This window comes from Etheostoma cragini, chromosome 10, assembly GCF_013103735.1.
Source record: "Etheostoma cragini isolate CJK2018 chromosome 10, CSU_Ecrag_1.0, whole genome shotgun sequence".
Taxonomy (NCBI): domain Eukaryota; kingdom Metazoa; phylum Chordata; class Actinopteri; order Perciformes; family Percidae; genus Etheostoma; species Etheostoma cragini.
The window spans coordinates 4,347,006-4,363,465 of NC_048416.1; the positions used below are offsets into that span (position 1 = coordinate 4,347,006).

The 16,460-nt window shown below is 40.8% G+C and overlaps 1 protein-coding gene across 1 annotated transcript in view; it reads right to left on the minus strand.

The window, feature by feature from the left end:
* Positions 1 to 9,218: 9,218 nt before the first annotated feature.
* ptcd3 (pentatricopeptide repeat domain 3) overlaps positions 9,219 to 16,460 on the minus strand; it is a 15,171-nt gene continuing 7,929 nt past the window's right edge. Inside the window, exons 12-23 of the mRNA XM_034883059.1 lie at positions 15,896 to 16,040; positions 14,995 to 15,045; positions 14,803 to 14,892; positions 14,622 to 14,650; positions 13,912 to 14,018; positions 13,592 to 13,670; positions 12,736 to 12,826; positions 11,568 to 11,653; positions 11,319 to 11,464; positions 11,138 to 11,179; positions 10,590 to 10,748; positions 9,219 to 9,374 (exon numbers count right to left, since the gene is read on the minus strand). Of these exons, the coding sequence (XP_034738950.1) occupies positions 9,320 to 9,374; positions 10,590 to 10,748; positions 11,138 to 11,179; positions 11,319 to 11,464; positions 11,568 to 11,653; positions 12,736 to 12,826; positions 13,592 to 13,670; positions 13,912 to 14,018; positions 14,622 to 14,650; positions 14,803 to 14,892; positions 14,995 to 15,045; positions 15,896 to 16,040 (1,080 nt within the window). The 3' untranslated portion in view covers positions 9,219 to 9,319. The remainder of the gene's footprint in view (positions 9,375 to 10,589; positions 10,749 to 11,137; positions 11,180 to 11,318; positions 11,465 to 11,567; positions 11,654 to 12,735; positions 12,827 to 13,591; positions 13,671 to 13,911; positions 14,019 to 14,621; positions 14,651 to 14,802; positions 14,893 to 14,994; positions 15,046 to 15,895; positions 16,041 to 16,460) is intronic.

Genomic DNA, 16,460 nt, shown 5'->3' on the forward strand with positions numbered 1-16,460 from the left:
TCCGCCCCTTCGCGCCACTCCTTTCCTATATCTAACCTTCCTCCGCCTTCTTGCCACCAGCAGTCATTTCTGACCACTTAGCAAGAAAAGATTAGCATTCTGTGTGGACACCTTTTAGACAGTCTAGGGCGGCGACTGGCATTTGATAGCATTGCTTTGGAATGGGGAAACAATAGCTAAGTGTTTCAACCGAACTTTTCCTTAAAGACGTAATAAAACGTAAAGAGAAAATGAAAACGGTTTTTCAAAATTGCTAGCTTCATAGCCAATTGTTATGCTAATGCTAACCAATTTTAATGCAAAAACACACAATTTTGAAGGTGGACACATGATTCCTTTACAGTTAAGTTACAATTCAAATACAGTAATTGAAATGTGCAATATCAATACATTTTTTACTTCAACCAACAAATGTTCTTCCAATTGTAGTTATGACAAAGCATTAGTTTTACTCAGTCTACTGTTAGTCTAAATATATTTGAATAAAGGCAATAATTTGTAACGATTCTGTATTAAAATGTCTAAAAATGACTACACCTAGACCTATATGTTGATAAGTTGTGTCCAACAATGTTCAAACCCAGAGAAATCTATCATTTTAATAAAGCACACATTTGGTCGCCATTGACTGTCACTTGACTCAAAAATTGACTTATCCAGCTTGAAGCCACTTTTCGTTTTTATTTAACCGGCTAAAGGTTATTAGTCAGCTCAGCCTCCCCTCAGCGAAAATGACGAATAGCGCTGTAGAAACTAATTTTCAACGTGAAACTGCTTTATTTGAAGTGTTTTTACCCCAAAACTATTTTCGTTTTTAAAGTATTAAGCAGAAACTGTAGGCCTATATAAGAAAGTGAGCTGCCTGTATACTAGTCGCACCAGAAGTGGCGCGTGCAAATGTGACGTCAAAATGACAGTTACCCTCAAACGCATTCTGTTTCCGCTTTGTTGCAAAATCTTGGCGCGTCAGCGAGATCTACGTCATTTTGACGTCACATTGGCACACATATGCTTGGTTGTGTCGACTGTAAAACTGCTCTAAGCATGGACAAGTTCACTGACAACCGGATGCCAAGACTTACAGACTGACTGCATGTCTTGCTTGTAAACTTATTGGATTAAAGTTCCCATGACATGGTGCTCTTTGGATGCTTTTATATAGACCTTAGTGGTCCCCTAATACTGTGTCTGCAGTCTCTTTTATATAGACCTTAGTGTTCCCCTAATACTATATCTGAAGTCTCTTTTATATAGACCTTAGTGGTCCCTTAATACTGTATCTGAAGTCTCTTTCCCAAAATTCAGCCTTGGTGCAGAATTACAGCCACTAGAGCCAGTCCCACAATGAGATTTCCTTAGGACGTGCCATTTCTGAGTCTGTAGCTTTTGATGAGGAGAGAACTATAGTTTCATTTGAAAGCCATGATGTCTCTCTCTCATGGGTGGGCCAATTTTTCTGTGAGGGCAAAACAGAGAAAGTGGAGGTAACCTTGCACCTTAAGACCTCATAAGGGGCAAGAATCCAGATCAGCCCATCTGGGCCTTCATTTTCGCAAAGGCAGAGCGGGATACCCAGACCTATCACCATTTCAAGCCCCTGGGGGACCATAGGTAGGCTGGGGGAACGCATATTAATGTTAAGAAAAACCTCATAAAGGTACATTTTCATGCCATGGGACCTTTAAGATGAGTTCTTTTATGGTGAATGAAAGGCTTGAATCGTATTAGGGCATCAAATCAAATTGAAGCATTGACAGCAATGCTGCTGCCAGTTCCGCAGTTGTTTACCTTTTCTTCTTCTTCTAGTCCCTAGAAATAGCAAAGTTGGTTCCCTTGGCTCATTAGCGCCACCTCTGTTCAGGAGAAGACTGCAACTAGCGTCGCGACCACCACGCACGAGTATAAATTACTATATCAATTATAATAGTTACGGCACTCTCGTGACATCACATTTGTGCACGCCAACTAACTGCTGCTACTGTAAAAAGGCCTTTACCTTAGCAATGACGGCACCAAGATAAAGAAATGATACCCAGAAGGAGGGCTAGGAATATTTATTGTGAATACGCTGCTTATGATTTTTGTTGATTCTTTTTGTTTCTGCAATAAACGTGTTCAGTACAGTAGTACTGTAACTCAACATCTATGTTAGCAACTTAACGTTTTATTGAGTTCAGTATTTTATTGTACCTCAAAATAGCCTCACCCATCTGCCACTTTATGACCCTTATTGGTAAATACTATTTGACATTCAGCTCAAGTCTGGAACATTTAGCCACACATGCCACTGTAAGACTATTGCCTCTATATGACTAGTTTGGATGTCAAATAATAATATACCTGCATATTTAACACAAAAGCTCTTTGTTATAGGTAATTGAACACATCATGTCAACCTAAGATTAGAAAAGGTATCACCACCATGCAAGGTTAGGTAGATTGTGTTCGAATAGTGATCTGCAGCAGATTACGTATTATTCATTCGGCAAACATGCTTTATCAGTAAGTGTAACTTTGTGAACTGAGCTACCAGTCCCTACACGCAGGAATTCCTCTTTGCGTCCTCCTCCTCCACTTATTTCTACTCTCCTCATACATTTCCTTCCTATCCTATTATCTCCCTCCCTGGAGTGATGTGCTGAATCTTGTCAGAGTAAATTCCTCCGCCGTGGCCAAGACACAGGAAGATCTTTCCTTAAGGTCTTGGCTTTTCTGTTTGCCACCCATGTTTCTGGGATAACAGTGGTGGGTTAGGATTCAAATTTGTATAGTTAGTGTCCTGTACTGACTACTGACATTGTTACATTAGTCTTCTGCAGTGATGCAACAGTAAAAGGTCGGTACATTATTATCACCAAGTAAAGACCACAATTTAAATAGAACAATATTTACTTCATGAATTAAGAAATTGGGCCCCAAAAAGGGTGAGGCAGCAGACATAAACTAGTCATGAGGTTATGTCTTACATAGCTTGGGACTGAAATTTAGCTCTTAATGTTTAAAAAATGTCAGCCTCCCCACCCCCTCTAAATGCCAGACTTTATCTCTTTATTCAAGTATGTGTTTTTTCCCAGATATGGTTGAGCTAGATGGTTAATGTGAGTGTGCTCTGTTACACCAACCTGGGTTTATCAAATTCTCCTTTAAAGGTCCCATATTCTGCTTATGTTCAGGTTCACGCTAGAACATGTTTACTTGCTTTAATGTTCAAAAAACACACTCATACTGTCTGAATATAACTGTATTCACCAACGCTTCGTTATAGCACCAATCCCTTTAAGCCCCCCTTGCAAAAATCTTCTCTGATTGGTTAGCATTCCTTTCACATATGCACTTTCGGCGCCTCTGCACCATCATTGTAGCCGGGGAATGACCGTAACGGCACTTTAGCGGCACTTTGTAACTATATATAGTATAGTAACATCACAACTGTATAGAAGTCCTGAGGGCTCGTTAGAGGTAGACTGGGTAAACCCCGGCCACTCTGATTTGGCCCTGAGGCTTGGTCTGGAAAACTGCACGTTTAATTCTCCTCCTTCAGTTCACAGTTTTGCGGGAACCAATCACAAACTGGCTTGTCAACCTTGCTATTGGCGGGTCTATCACGATGGCGATAGTGAAGCGACATGTAGCTTTTTTGTTTTCATTCAACATTTCGGCTACCAAAGTACAGCAACAGCAACCCATTGATGTCGCTGTCGCTGCTCTTTTAAAAGATTTCAAAAGCAAGTTTTCTCTTAAAGATCCCATGGCACGAAAATGTCACTTTTTGAGGTTTTGTAACATTAATATGAGTCCCCTCAGCCTGCCTATAGCCCCCCAGTTGCTAGAAATGGTAATAGGTGTAAACCGAGCCCTGGGTATCCTGTTCTGCCTTTATGAAAATGAAAGCTCAGATGGGCCGATCTGGAATCTTGCCCCTTATGAGGTCATAAAGTTACCTCCCCTTTCTCTGCTTTGCCCTCCCAGAGAATTTGGCCTACCCATGAGAGAGAGGCATCATGGCTTTCAAACGAGTAAAGTGGCAGTTGGTCAAGGCCACATCCCCAGCCTCCACTTTGCCCCCCTTCTTCTCCTCCTCAAAAGCTACAGACTCAGAAATGGCACATACTAAGGAAAGCTCATTGTGGGACTGGCTCTAGTGGCTGTAATTCTGCACCAAGGCTGAATTTTGGGAAAGAGACTTCAGATACAGTATTATGGGACCACTGAGGTCTATATAAAAGAGACTTTAGAGACAGTATTAGGGGACCACTAAGGTCTACATGTATTAAAGAGACTTCAGATACAGTATTAGGGAACCACTAAGGTCTATAAAAGAGACTTCAGATACAGTATTAGGGAACCACTAAGGGTATATAAAAGCATCTAAAGAGCATCATGCCATGGGACCTTTAAAACAGAACAGAAACTTTCCCTGGAACAGTTCCTACAAAAGAAGGATGTGTTTGCCTTACTACCCACCAGCTTTGCAAAGTACGTCACCCGGATAGTTGGTCTGATTAGTTGAAGGACTTTCCCACTGCCCAAAGAGTCATTTGAACTATGCCCGTTGATCACGTCTCTTGTGCAGAGAAAAACACAAGTGCTCATTTGCACATTAATACCCGCAGGAAAGGGTCCCTTTCAATAATATACAATAGCATAATTTGCGGTTACCATTGTTTGTCATGTAGCAGAGTTGTTAAGGGCTGCAATAACTGCTGAATTATACTATTGATTAATTTGGCTATATATATAATATCTTTATAGTAATGTCAAATAAATAAAATAGAGAGAAATGCATATCACATGTTTTTGGAGCGTCCTCAGATGTCTTGCCATGTCCAACCAACAGACTAAACCCCAAAGTTATTACATGTACAGATATATAAAATAGAAAAGCAGAAACTCCTACTACTCCTAACTGAGTCTATTAATTCTGGGCAGTGCAGAACTGAAAATGACATGAGGTCCCTAAATCCATGTACTAATAACAACAATAGTACACAGTCCTGTCTTATCTGCAATCATAACAGTTTAAGTTGAGGCTGAAATCAAATCCTTTCAGTGGAACCGCCATGATGTGTGGGTTTGCTAGGGGAGGCAAAGTTAACCCTGCAGAGCTTTTAGCATTTAAATTTTTGCCATTTGCTAATAGCAAACTGCTGGCCTTTGAGGAAGATGCATCATGGTCAGCAGTCGGTTATAAGACAAGAGTCGATGGTAGGCTACAAATGTGTGTCTTAGTTAAACTGTGTGAACTTAATAGTCCTGTTAGTAAAGGAGCTTGCCTGCTAAATAACCAACAGATTCTTACTCTCATCGCGTGAAATTCGGCTGCTTGGTCATTTTTCTTTAGCGTTGTTGTTGTCGCTAAACGTCTCCTTTAGCGTCCTATGTAAACATGCTGTATCTAAACCCGCTTAGGTGGGAGTATAGGCGTCACTTTTGACGCAGTAAGGTTGAAGAAAAGGTTGTGGGTGGGCTTATACAAGGGGACAAGAACGGGACGGGTGGGTTTAGGAGAAGAAGAACAGGACGGTTGGGTTTAGCCAGGAAGAAAGGGACGTTTGGGTTGAGGAAAAGAAGAACGGGATAGTTGGGTTTAGCCAGAAAGAAAGGGACGTTTGGGTTGAGGAAAAGAAGAACGGGACAGTTGGGTTTAGGAGAGGAAGAACGGGACGGTTGGGTTTAGACAGGAAGAAAGGGACGTTTGGGTTGAGGAAAAGAAGAACGGGACAGTTGGGTTTAGTAAAAGAAGAACAGGACGGTTGGGTTTAGAAAAGGAGGACGGGACGGTTGGGTTGAGTTGAAGAAGAACGGCACAGTTGGGTTCAGGAAAGGAGTAGAAAGGGTGATTTTTGCGTTGTATGTGACGCTGACAGCCTCTGCCCAAGCGTCCATATTTTACGTGTTCGGAGTGAGAAATACACATGTTAAATACACTCTGCTGTACATCTTTCTGGTCTGAATGTCCACTAACGTGCAACAAAATGAGAGTGAGCAAGATGTCAATCAGTCAGTCCACATGGTCCTGAGAAGACACAACATTTTCAGTGACTAATGTAATCAAACGTTAAATTGAAACAGAGACGTGAGGCGTGTGAATACAACAACAGAAGGACCTTGGATTTTGTGTGCTGGTGCTTAGCCAAGGCTGGATTCTGACAACTGGCTCATGTGATAACTGATAGTATGTCAACAGGCCAAATAAACTGTTGGCCGATTCACCATTGTGGCTGCTCCTCTTCCCTCTCATAAATATGTGGGAGACAGACAGAAAGAGGCACAGACAGGACAAATACATAGAGAAAGTCGGACACACCGATAGACTGACCATTGTGTGCAGTTTTGGCAGGACCCTTTAAAACACATGCTACTATGACTCATAAACCAAACACACACACACACAGAAACACAGAACAGGCTGATACCGTGCGACTCCCATCCATTTAAATATTCTATAAAACTGCATGCAAGTACGTATGTTTGTTTGTGGTGTGTGTGTGTGTACCAAGGTAAACATTAGTAAACTATTAAGCTGCATTACACTGCCATGAACACTGTCTGTACGATGTCTTGTCACACTCTCGGTCTGACCCAAGATGACAATTAAATCCAAATTGAATTAACCTCAGATTAAACATGTGAAGAAATGGTGTAATGTCCCAACAGCATAAAGACTAGTATATAGTTGAGACTAGGGCTGGGCAATATATCGATATTATATCAATATCCTGATATGAGAATAGATGTCGTCTTTGATGTTTGGATATTATATCGTGATCGTGATTGCAAGTGTTGTCTTTTCCTGGTTTTTAAAGCTGCATTATGAAAATTGGTGTGATTTTCTGAACTTACCAGACTGTTTTAGCTGTTCTATTATTTGCCTTTTCCCCTCTTAGTCATTATATTCACATTACTGAAGATTATTTATCTTAAACCTAAGTGTGACGATATTTTGTCAAAGCATCAGTTGTCAACGTTACAATATCGGTGCAATATTGTCATTGAGGTATTTGGTCAAGAATATCGGGATATCTGATTTTCTCCATATCGTCCAGCCCTATTTTAGACATACTGTATAACAGCCCTCCATGTAAGATGAGGAAAATAAATTCATTTTCTATCAATTAATCCACTGGTTGATCTTCCTTCAGATGGTAAAATTTGTATATTGTGCCCCATAGGGTGCCATTAAATGGAGAATCCATAAGGAAGTGATCTTTCCAGTGGCAAAAACAAGATACAGCACTCTCTATAGTGCCCTTAACATGAGGAAGTGCCCTCTAATAAGTCCTAAAATGGAGAAAAAAATTATAAAAAGCACTCCAGGGTGCCTTCCAGTGGGGAAAAAACATTAGTGAGAAAACCTCCTGCACACTGGTGAGTTTTCCCCACCACTGCCATTAGCACTTGCTTATCCTCTTCTCTTATGAAGTAACTTCAAAGCAAAGAAAACAAGCACTTTTTTTCATGGAAAAACCCAGCAAACCGGAGTTTATTTTAACCTTACATAAGAAATATTATAGTCAACACATGGGAGAGGTATTAAAAGCATTAGGGGATGTTCCATGACCTCCTGTGTTTGGGAACAGGTTTGACCTATGACCTCCACTCTAATACGGTATATTCATGTTGCATAAAGGAGTGAGAGAAAGGAATGCTGCATCCAGAGTTGTTTTTTGCAAGCTTGCAGAACACAAACTATTTTGGGATGTGTTAGCCTTTCATCCAAGTCAAATCAAACTCCCCATTGTTGTTGGCTTTACACTTCTCCTATTATTCCAGGTCTTTCAGGCTGTCCATTCTGCCCATTTTTAATCCTTATTATCTACACCATCACCCAAATCTCATTATATATGAGAAACTTGCAATTTTCTCACAAAAAATAATGATATTATGAGGAATATTTTAGAATATTTCCTCCTAAACTGAGAAAGGGAGAATTCCTTTATACTGTTTTTGCAGTTTGACAACTCTCTAAATGTGTGTGTGTGTGTGTGTGTTTTCCCTTGATCTTGGGCAGGTGAAAAAAGAAAACAGTGGCACTTTGAAAGGTTGTGTGTGTTTGAAATTCAAATTCAACGGTGTCAGTGTGTAACAGGGAGTTTATTTGTGGCAGAGAGTGTGTGTGGCTTCAGGCAGGTCCTCTGGAGAACAATTCCCCAGACCACACCCATCCGACCCCCCCTCCCCAACTCCTCTCCTCTGACTTTATCCCACTTTAATCCTTATATGGTCAACAGGCAACTCAGCTGATGATTGGTCGAAGAATCTAAGAACAAACCATGTATATCATTGAAGCACACACCTGTTCAGGCTTGCACACACACCCACAGAATTGATACCAATGGTTCCCTTGTATGCGTTTATACTATCAATGCTGTAGTTATGCCAACATTTTAACACAATTAACTATGCTTTATTATTTATGTAATTACATTTGTACCTAAATTGTATTGTGTTGTATTATAAAGATGAAGTGATGTTGCCATTAAGTTGTGGCACACACAAACACATGCACACTCTTCTGGCACCTGTCTTGTCTAGACATGTTGTCCATAAAATCCTCTTCTTCAAAAACACAATCAGTGCATTCCTGGATGTACACACACACACACACACACACACACACACGTCTGTTTATATGTGTGTTTCTTCTGAATCTGCTAGAGGTCTATACGGATAAAATGGGACTCTGAAATGTCTCAACAGAAAATCCAGACCCCTTAAATGTGACACCAGAGATTTGAGGAAGTCCTTATGAGGTCATAAGGGGCAAGGAGACTTCAAATACAATATTAGGGGACTATTAAGGTCTATGTAAAAGCATCCAAAGACGCCATGTCATGGGACCTTTAAGCCATTTAAATTATTACAATTTCCAAAATCTAAGATGATATCTAGTCTCATATCACAATATCAATGTAATATCAACATATTGCCCAGCCCTAGCGCACGGTCTACCAGGTCAGCTACCCTGGTAATAATTCTTGGACCATGTGCCAGAATATTTGCACCTGCCTATAGTGTTTAAGGCAGCGTTACCTAGTAAACAATTATGATCAAGTGGGATTCATCATTCAGCACACTTGGGTAAGAGCAGATTTGGATTGTTAAAAACGTATTAAGAGAATGTTGTAGGGCCATTGTTACATTACCTGTCCTACTAAGGAGAAATAGCAGCCTCTAGCTGACACACCAAAGACTGCATTTTAGAGGTTTAGATTTTGTTTATGTGACAGATTTTTATTACACAGATAACAAAACAAGTACACTACACACAATATGTGACATGTTTGTATTAATGGATCAGCGTCATATTGGTAACCCACTATTTTCTCCAGTCAGAGGGCTCTTCTGTAGACTCCAGGTCAGATAATACGGCTCTAGATGAGACAGAAAAACGGCAATCAGAAAAATAACTACACATAATTTCACATTCAGTTCAAATGCTAAACAATCCTTCCCCTGCTACTATTCTGGACAGGGTATTCTGTGGAGCTATTGTGGATGAAAACGTCCTCACAGTTCTAAGAGAAAGAGGACTCTTCTTAGTTGTGTCCCTGAGGGCTTCAAAGCAATGTTTGTTTTGCTGTTGTTAATTTGTTCATCCATCACACCTGCCGTCTCCACGGATGGGACTCTGATGGGAGCGGAGGGGCCAATAATACAGTGCACCAAAGCTCTGGGCCAGTCTCACTAAGATATTTGAGACTGGTCTGCAGTGTCAGGCCAGTCTTTGTTTTGCTCTTAGATGTGCCAAATGCAAGTTAGACACCTAAACTAAGGGCCATGTTTCCACGGTAACAATCAGTGACATCTACTGACCATTGGCACAAAGTGACAAAAAAAGAGAGAAGAACGTGGTTTATAATTTTTCGTTTGCTAACATGTTGTGAAGCAAACAATGAAAAGGGAAAGAGTCTTTAGAGATTGCAGTAACCTGATGGAAATATCCAGCAGTGATGACATCGCTGGTTGTTTTTATTTGACCAAGGTGTCTGTAGCCTGAGCGATACTTATTACAAGTACTGATCCCTGCCACAGTGGCTCAGCTCTGCAACAGGTCTGCACCGCCCTGAGATTTTGCGCTACTGGTAGTTTTTTTGCATTGTTACATGTCTTTGTCCAAGTCTCTGTTTTCGCTACAGAGTGAGACATCTCGCTTTTTTACTATCTTTGTCAGGAGTCGCACATGCGCAGTAGCTAGGTAAGATCAGATCAATTAGCTACTGTTTCTCCAACTTTGGTCAGTCCAAGGCAGGATTAGATGGGAGACTTCTTCTAAACGAGGGCCACTTATGGAATACCTGCAGAACAGGGACAGGAAGTAGTTCTTTCGGAGATTATGGTGTGTGTTAACTAGTGTGTGTTGTACTTGTAGCAGTGTTTTGCCAATGAGAACGAGCTAGAATGCTACGCTTAGCCACCTCGTCTCGGCTAGTGACGTAGAAAGCCGTGCGGATGTTGAACAGCTCACCCGGAGACTGAAGGCAGAGGACATTCAGAAACCGGACCTCACTCAAAACAGCATGGATAGTTTTTTTCAAAGTTTGCATGTGTTTTTTCTTTTTGCCATTCTATAATTCTCTCCTCCTCACCTTTGTTCCTCGGTCAGATCAAACTCAGCCAGTGTTCGTTTTGCCAGTCTTGGTGTTGCAGACAGACAGAAGGCCGCAGACTGCTGAACCAGCTCCACTGCTCTCTGTGACGAGCCTGTGCTGTGACACATCGACAGGAAGTCCTCTAACAGCCCCTCACTGGAAAATAACACACGGACACAAACAGCCAATGAACATGAGCGTTCATGCCAAATTTGTGCCGTGTCAAAAGTAGGGCTGACTTGGGATTACATGCCATTCTGTCAACTTGATTTATTTGTTGGAACAGTGGCATCCAGAGTCATTTACATGAGTGAATAGTGAATGTGATGCTTAACTACTTGTATGAATATAGATTGAGATTATGAAGCCAATGAAAATTTCATTTCCTTTCTGTGTGTTATTACCAGTTAGATGATATCATTATACAATGTCCCATGGTAGTTTTTCACCAGCAACACTGGGAAATTATGTAATAAAAAAAGACCTCTGTGGTCACGTGAAGGCTTTTTAAAGAGGGGTATCTATTGACAAAATTGATTTCTTACTCAGGAACTCTGTTCTTGGTTTTGAAGAGCTGCAGCATCTCCCTGCAGACACACATAGACAGAAGGAAAAGTCAGATTTAGCAGTGGTCATGAGTCGAGTCAGACTACAGTAAAAGCTCTCTTGTAAAATGGACTGACAGACAGACTGACAGAAAGACAGATATACAGCCGTCTCTCCTACCAGGCCTGTTGGCTCTTGTTGGCTCGCAGCAGCAGGGAGGTGATGTGTGAGAGGGCGGAGGTACTCCACTCCAGACTGTGCTTCCCTCTGTCCCCATCAAACACAGTCTTTACATCCAGAGCACACGCTGCAAAAGCCTCCTGAACCTGCACACACAACACGCATCATACATCACATGTAACACATCAACGCATTATATATATCCTTTCCTTTTTCCCCATTTCTCATCATTGTCCACACCGTACTGACCTCAGGACCGTGTCTGTCTCTGGCCATCAGGGTGAGCAGCTCCTCCACCAGATCAGACTTGTTATCATGACCCAGAGTCCGGATATCTGGAAAACAGATTAGAGTACAACAGACAGCCTACGTTAGTGGCTTAAAGTTGTTTTTTGTGCCTCGTGTGTGGGTCAATCTCTCTAATAGCAGTGTCAGCATGTGCGTGTGTGGGGGGTAGAGTGAGTCAGAGAGTGACGGTGATTAGCTTTGGAGTGAGTACCGACTCTGTAGTCATAGTGAGAGAAACAAAGTGTCTCCCCTGTGTTTTCTGGCCACGGTGGAAAATCTGTAGCAGGACAAGTTAACCCTCTCCTTGATTTCATGTTGTCATGGAGAAGGAGAACCGGGACACGAGTCGAGGAAAATGCAACGGCCGAGCAACGTACATTGCTGCAATGTTAAGTTCATTTTTTCGAGAGGTACACGTCAGGTTACGGCGGAGGGTCTGGTGTAGAGTCCATAACTCCATGTACCAACGTACATACCCATGGCGTCAATTTAACGAGGAAGTGTAGTTCACACTTAAGGCTACATTAACATTTTGGTTAAAAAAAGGAATATCTTATACTACATTTGCGCCTCGCATCCACACTGCTACGGTGTTTCCGAGCCCCTAAAACGGAGACATTTGGAAACAGCGCTGCCCCGAATTCGGTTTGAAAACGATGATGCACGTCAGTCAGTCTTATCAGTTAGGTAGAATTACAAACCTTACGGTAACAGTTCCACCTCTCGTCACCCAAGCAAATAAATCCCTCGTCTTACTTTTTCTTTGCTTTGTTCTTTCTCTAAATATTATTTTCAGTTTTTTCAACTTACACATGCATGATTTTCAACCGCAGAGTGATGTCAGCAGATCTGCTTCCTGTTCACACCGGCACTCGCAAGCCCAGTGTGTGCAAACTGTCATGTGATATGCGTTGTCACTCATGTTAATATGGACGGAGATTAGTTCTGCTACTGAAGCTAAAACTTGACAGAAATAGGTTTTGTCTCAAAATGATGGTTGACAAATTCAAACATAGTTATGTAGATGTCGCTTAAAATGCCCTGTATGTCATAAACAGGTGGTCCGATTTTTGAGACATGTACTGAGTGATATTAGAGTTCTGGAACAATAACATTATCTTTAACTAACCCTTCCATATAGTGGGCAGCAAGTCCAGGCGACTGTCTGTGTCCAGAGCCTGCAGCAGGTCCTTCAGTCCCTGAGGGTTCGGGTAGTACAACTGGGAACACACAACATAATCAAATGTTAATTCCCATAAAGAAAGGGTAATAATAAGTTAGATAATTCATTGTCTTTCTCTTCTCCTGAGGAGACAATTCCAACGGTTTGCAAGACAACTTAGAGAAATCTATGTGACAAGCCTTTAAGTCCAAGAGTTAAAACAATGTGGTTAAACTGTGCACATAACTCGCTTATTAATTGGTTAAAAATCACTATAAATGCGTAAAGATTGCAACCACTTGGGATGAAAAATCAATTGCGAAGCAATTTTTAAAATGGCCTAGGTGGTAGTCTACTTTAGATTTCATTTGTGGGACTTCAGACATCACTACGTCTTCTGAGATTTTCTTCTATTTATTTAGCTATTTTGATGTTACATTTGTTTTCAAAAATGTAATCATTGAACTTTTATAAGATTTTTGATATTTAAGATAAAAATGCAATGTCAGTTGAACTCAGAGGACAAATTTCTTGTTTTGCACAGTTTAAATAAACAAAGGAATATTTTTTCCGTCATTTGTCTGCAGCTTGTTCCGTTAAAAAAATGTGAGAAGATTGTATTGTGAACCTAAAAATGATAAATTGTGTTGAATCCTGAACAAATTGGTTATAGAGAAATGAGTTATGGATTTGCACTAGCGACAGTGAACTACCAGCTGCAGCTTATAATATCTTAAAAGGTGTTACTGAAGGGTCTTATAAGACACAATGTTGTCTGGAGTAGCAGAGTTGAACAGGAAGAGAGATGCAGAGTTGTACTAACCGAGGGAATGAGGCGTCTGTACCACTTCAACACCACGTCAATGTGCTCCATCATACACAGCAGGTTGAAGAAGCGACCACTGGAGAAGAAAGAGAAGAGGTCCACTTACGTAGGACAAACGTGGGAATTCATATACATAATTGGATCTAATCACTTAGATTTCAAGTTTCAGGCTAAGGCTTGTTGTATAAACGTATGAATGTGGTTAATTGACCAAAATCTCCCATGTCGTCCTTGGTGTTTCCTGCCACCCTGAGGACAGATAGAGATGTAGAAGGTACAGGGGATGGGTTTTGGGTTCATGGAAGGGTTTTACTTACTAGTAAATACTCTGTTGGTAGGAATCTCCCAGAAGCCTCCAGTTCTCCCCCTGTTCCACTAGACTGTGGACCTTATAACCCAGCTCCAAATCTTTATTATCTAGACACTGTTATGGCAGAAACAGGCAGAGGAAAAAAAAACAGGTTATTTGGACAAACAGATAAATAATGAATGGGGTGACACAGGATCAGCTTATCTGCATGTTTCAAGACAAATTTAAAGGCATAGCTCATCCAAAAATGGTACATGGTCTGCATTATTATAGTGCCTTTCTACCTCATTGGACAAAGTGCTTTCCAACTCGTCTCTCAATTACACACACCACCCTGCAAGGTGCTGGCCCGCCATGGGGAGCAACTTGGGGTTCAGTGTCTTACTAAAGGACACTTTAGAAGGGGCTGGGGATCAAACTATCAACCTTGTGGCTAAAGGAGGACCCACTCTACCTCCTGAGCCCCAGCAGCCTCAATAAAGAAAAAAAAATTTTAATAAAATGGAATATGGTTATGATGGCACTTGGCTTGTGTGGCTCAAAGCACCAAAAAGACACATAAGCAGTGACCCAGATATAGTATTAGGGGACCACTAATGTCTATATAAAAGAGACTTCAGATACAGTACCAGGGGACCACTAAGGTCTATGTAAAAGCATCCCAACAGCACCATGTCATGGGACCTTTAAACAATACAAGTATTAAAAAAGACTTACTATTCTCATTGCGCTAGAGAAGAATAGAACTGGAAACAAAAAGAGAGAATACAATATATGTATTAAAAGCCACATAGAAATGGATAAAGCTGTCCTTATGGTTATTTGAATTGTTCATGCATTTGTTTTAAATGACAAAGACTTGGATAACCCCATCTCATACAAATCCACAGCAACATACCATCATTGGGGTCCTGGCAGGTGAAGCTGGTTCCTGCCAGCTCTGACATCACTTCCTGTAAAATGTCAGTGTTGCCCTGGCCAGAGGAGCCTGGAGAGGAAACAAAACCACCTAATCCAATTCAGCATGCAGACGGCATCAAAGACTGTACAGGTAATGTTCAAATGTAATGTCACATCACACTCCGTTTACCTGCTTTGGAAAAGACTGCCAGGATGTGGTCGAAGGAGGCCAGGCTGGGAGCTGAACACACACATGCAGACACAAAGCGGATATTTTAAGTAACTTAATGTAACTTTTAAATGTAAATGTAAATGTAAATGTAAATGTACTGTATTTATATAGCGCTTTTCCAGTCTTAACAACTGCTCAAAGCGCTTTTACATCTACAGGAAACATTCACCATTCACACACATTTATACACTGTGGCCGGGGCTGCCTTACAAGGTGCCACCTGCTCATCAGATAAACATTCACACACATTCACACTCCGATGCGCAGCACCGGGGGCAACTCGGGGTTCAGTGTCTTGCCCAAGGACACTTCGGCAATGACTGCAGGGGCGGGGATTGAACCACCAACCTTCCGATAGGCAGGCAACCGCTCTACCACTGAGCCACAGCCGCCCCAGCCGCCTGTCTGAAACCCTAACTTGTCCTTGGGTTTAATGAAATGCGCTATATAAATCTAAGTTATTGTTACGTTTGTTGCTTCTACAGCCTCTTGACACAGTGACAGTGATACCTGGCTTTGCTCACGAGACATCCAAACTAGGCTAAGCTACAGTATGCAATGATGCATCTGTTTTAATGGCTGCATTACAGTAAAGTGATTACTTTACCAGACTGCTGTAGCTGTTCTATCATTTGCTTTTACCCACTTAGTTATTATATCCACATTATTGATAATTATGTATCTCATTGTGTAGATATTTTGTGAAAGCACCAATAGTCAACTCAACAATATAGTTGTGGCATTGACAAAAAGATTGTTACCCAACATCAAACCACGCTAATACACTGATCTTGATTTTACTACTGTACCCCTGTGTGTGTGTGTGTGTGTGTGTGTGTGTGTGTGTGTGTTTGTGTACCTATTCCCAAAGCCTTCATCTCATTCAGAGTGTGCAGAGCTTGTGTTTTTGCCAGAAAGCCACAGCGCCTCAGAGCTTTGAGAACGGTGTTGAAGGTGAGCAGGTTGGGCTGAACTTTCTGTTGACTCATCTGGTTCAACAACTCCTGCAGACCGAGAGACACACATCTGGAGCTTTAATAGAGAGAAATGCTATCTCGCCACATTAATATTAATGTTAATTCATTTTACTTCTTGATCTTACTCAATTGATGTTTTACACGTTTAGTGAATGTTTTTTCAATACTCAGGAAATACCAATGTCATTTTGTTGTAATGCTGTCAGACAGTAAAGCTTCTTATGTCTTAATGTCTTTTTCAACATATACATATACATATATATATATATACACATATATATATATAAATATACATATATATATATATACATATATATATACACACATATATATATACACATATATATACACACATACATATATATACACATATACACATATATATATATATATATATATATATACACACACATATATATATATATATATATATACACACATATATAT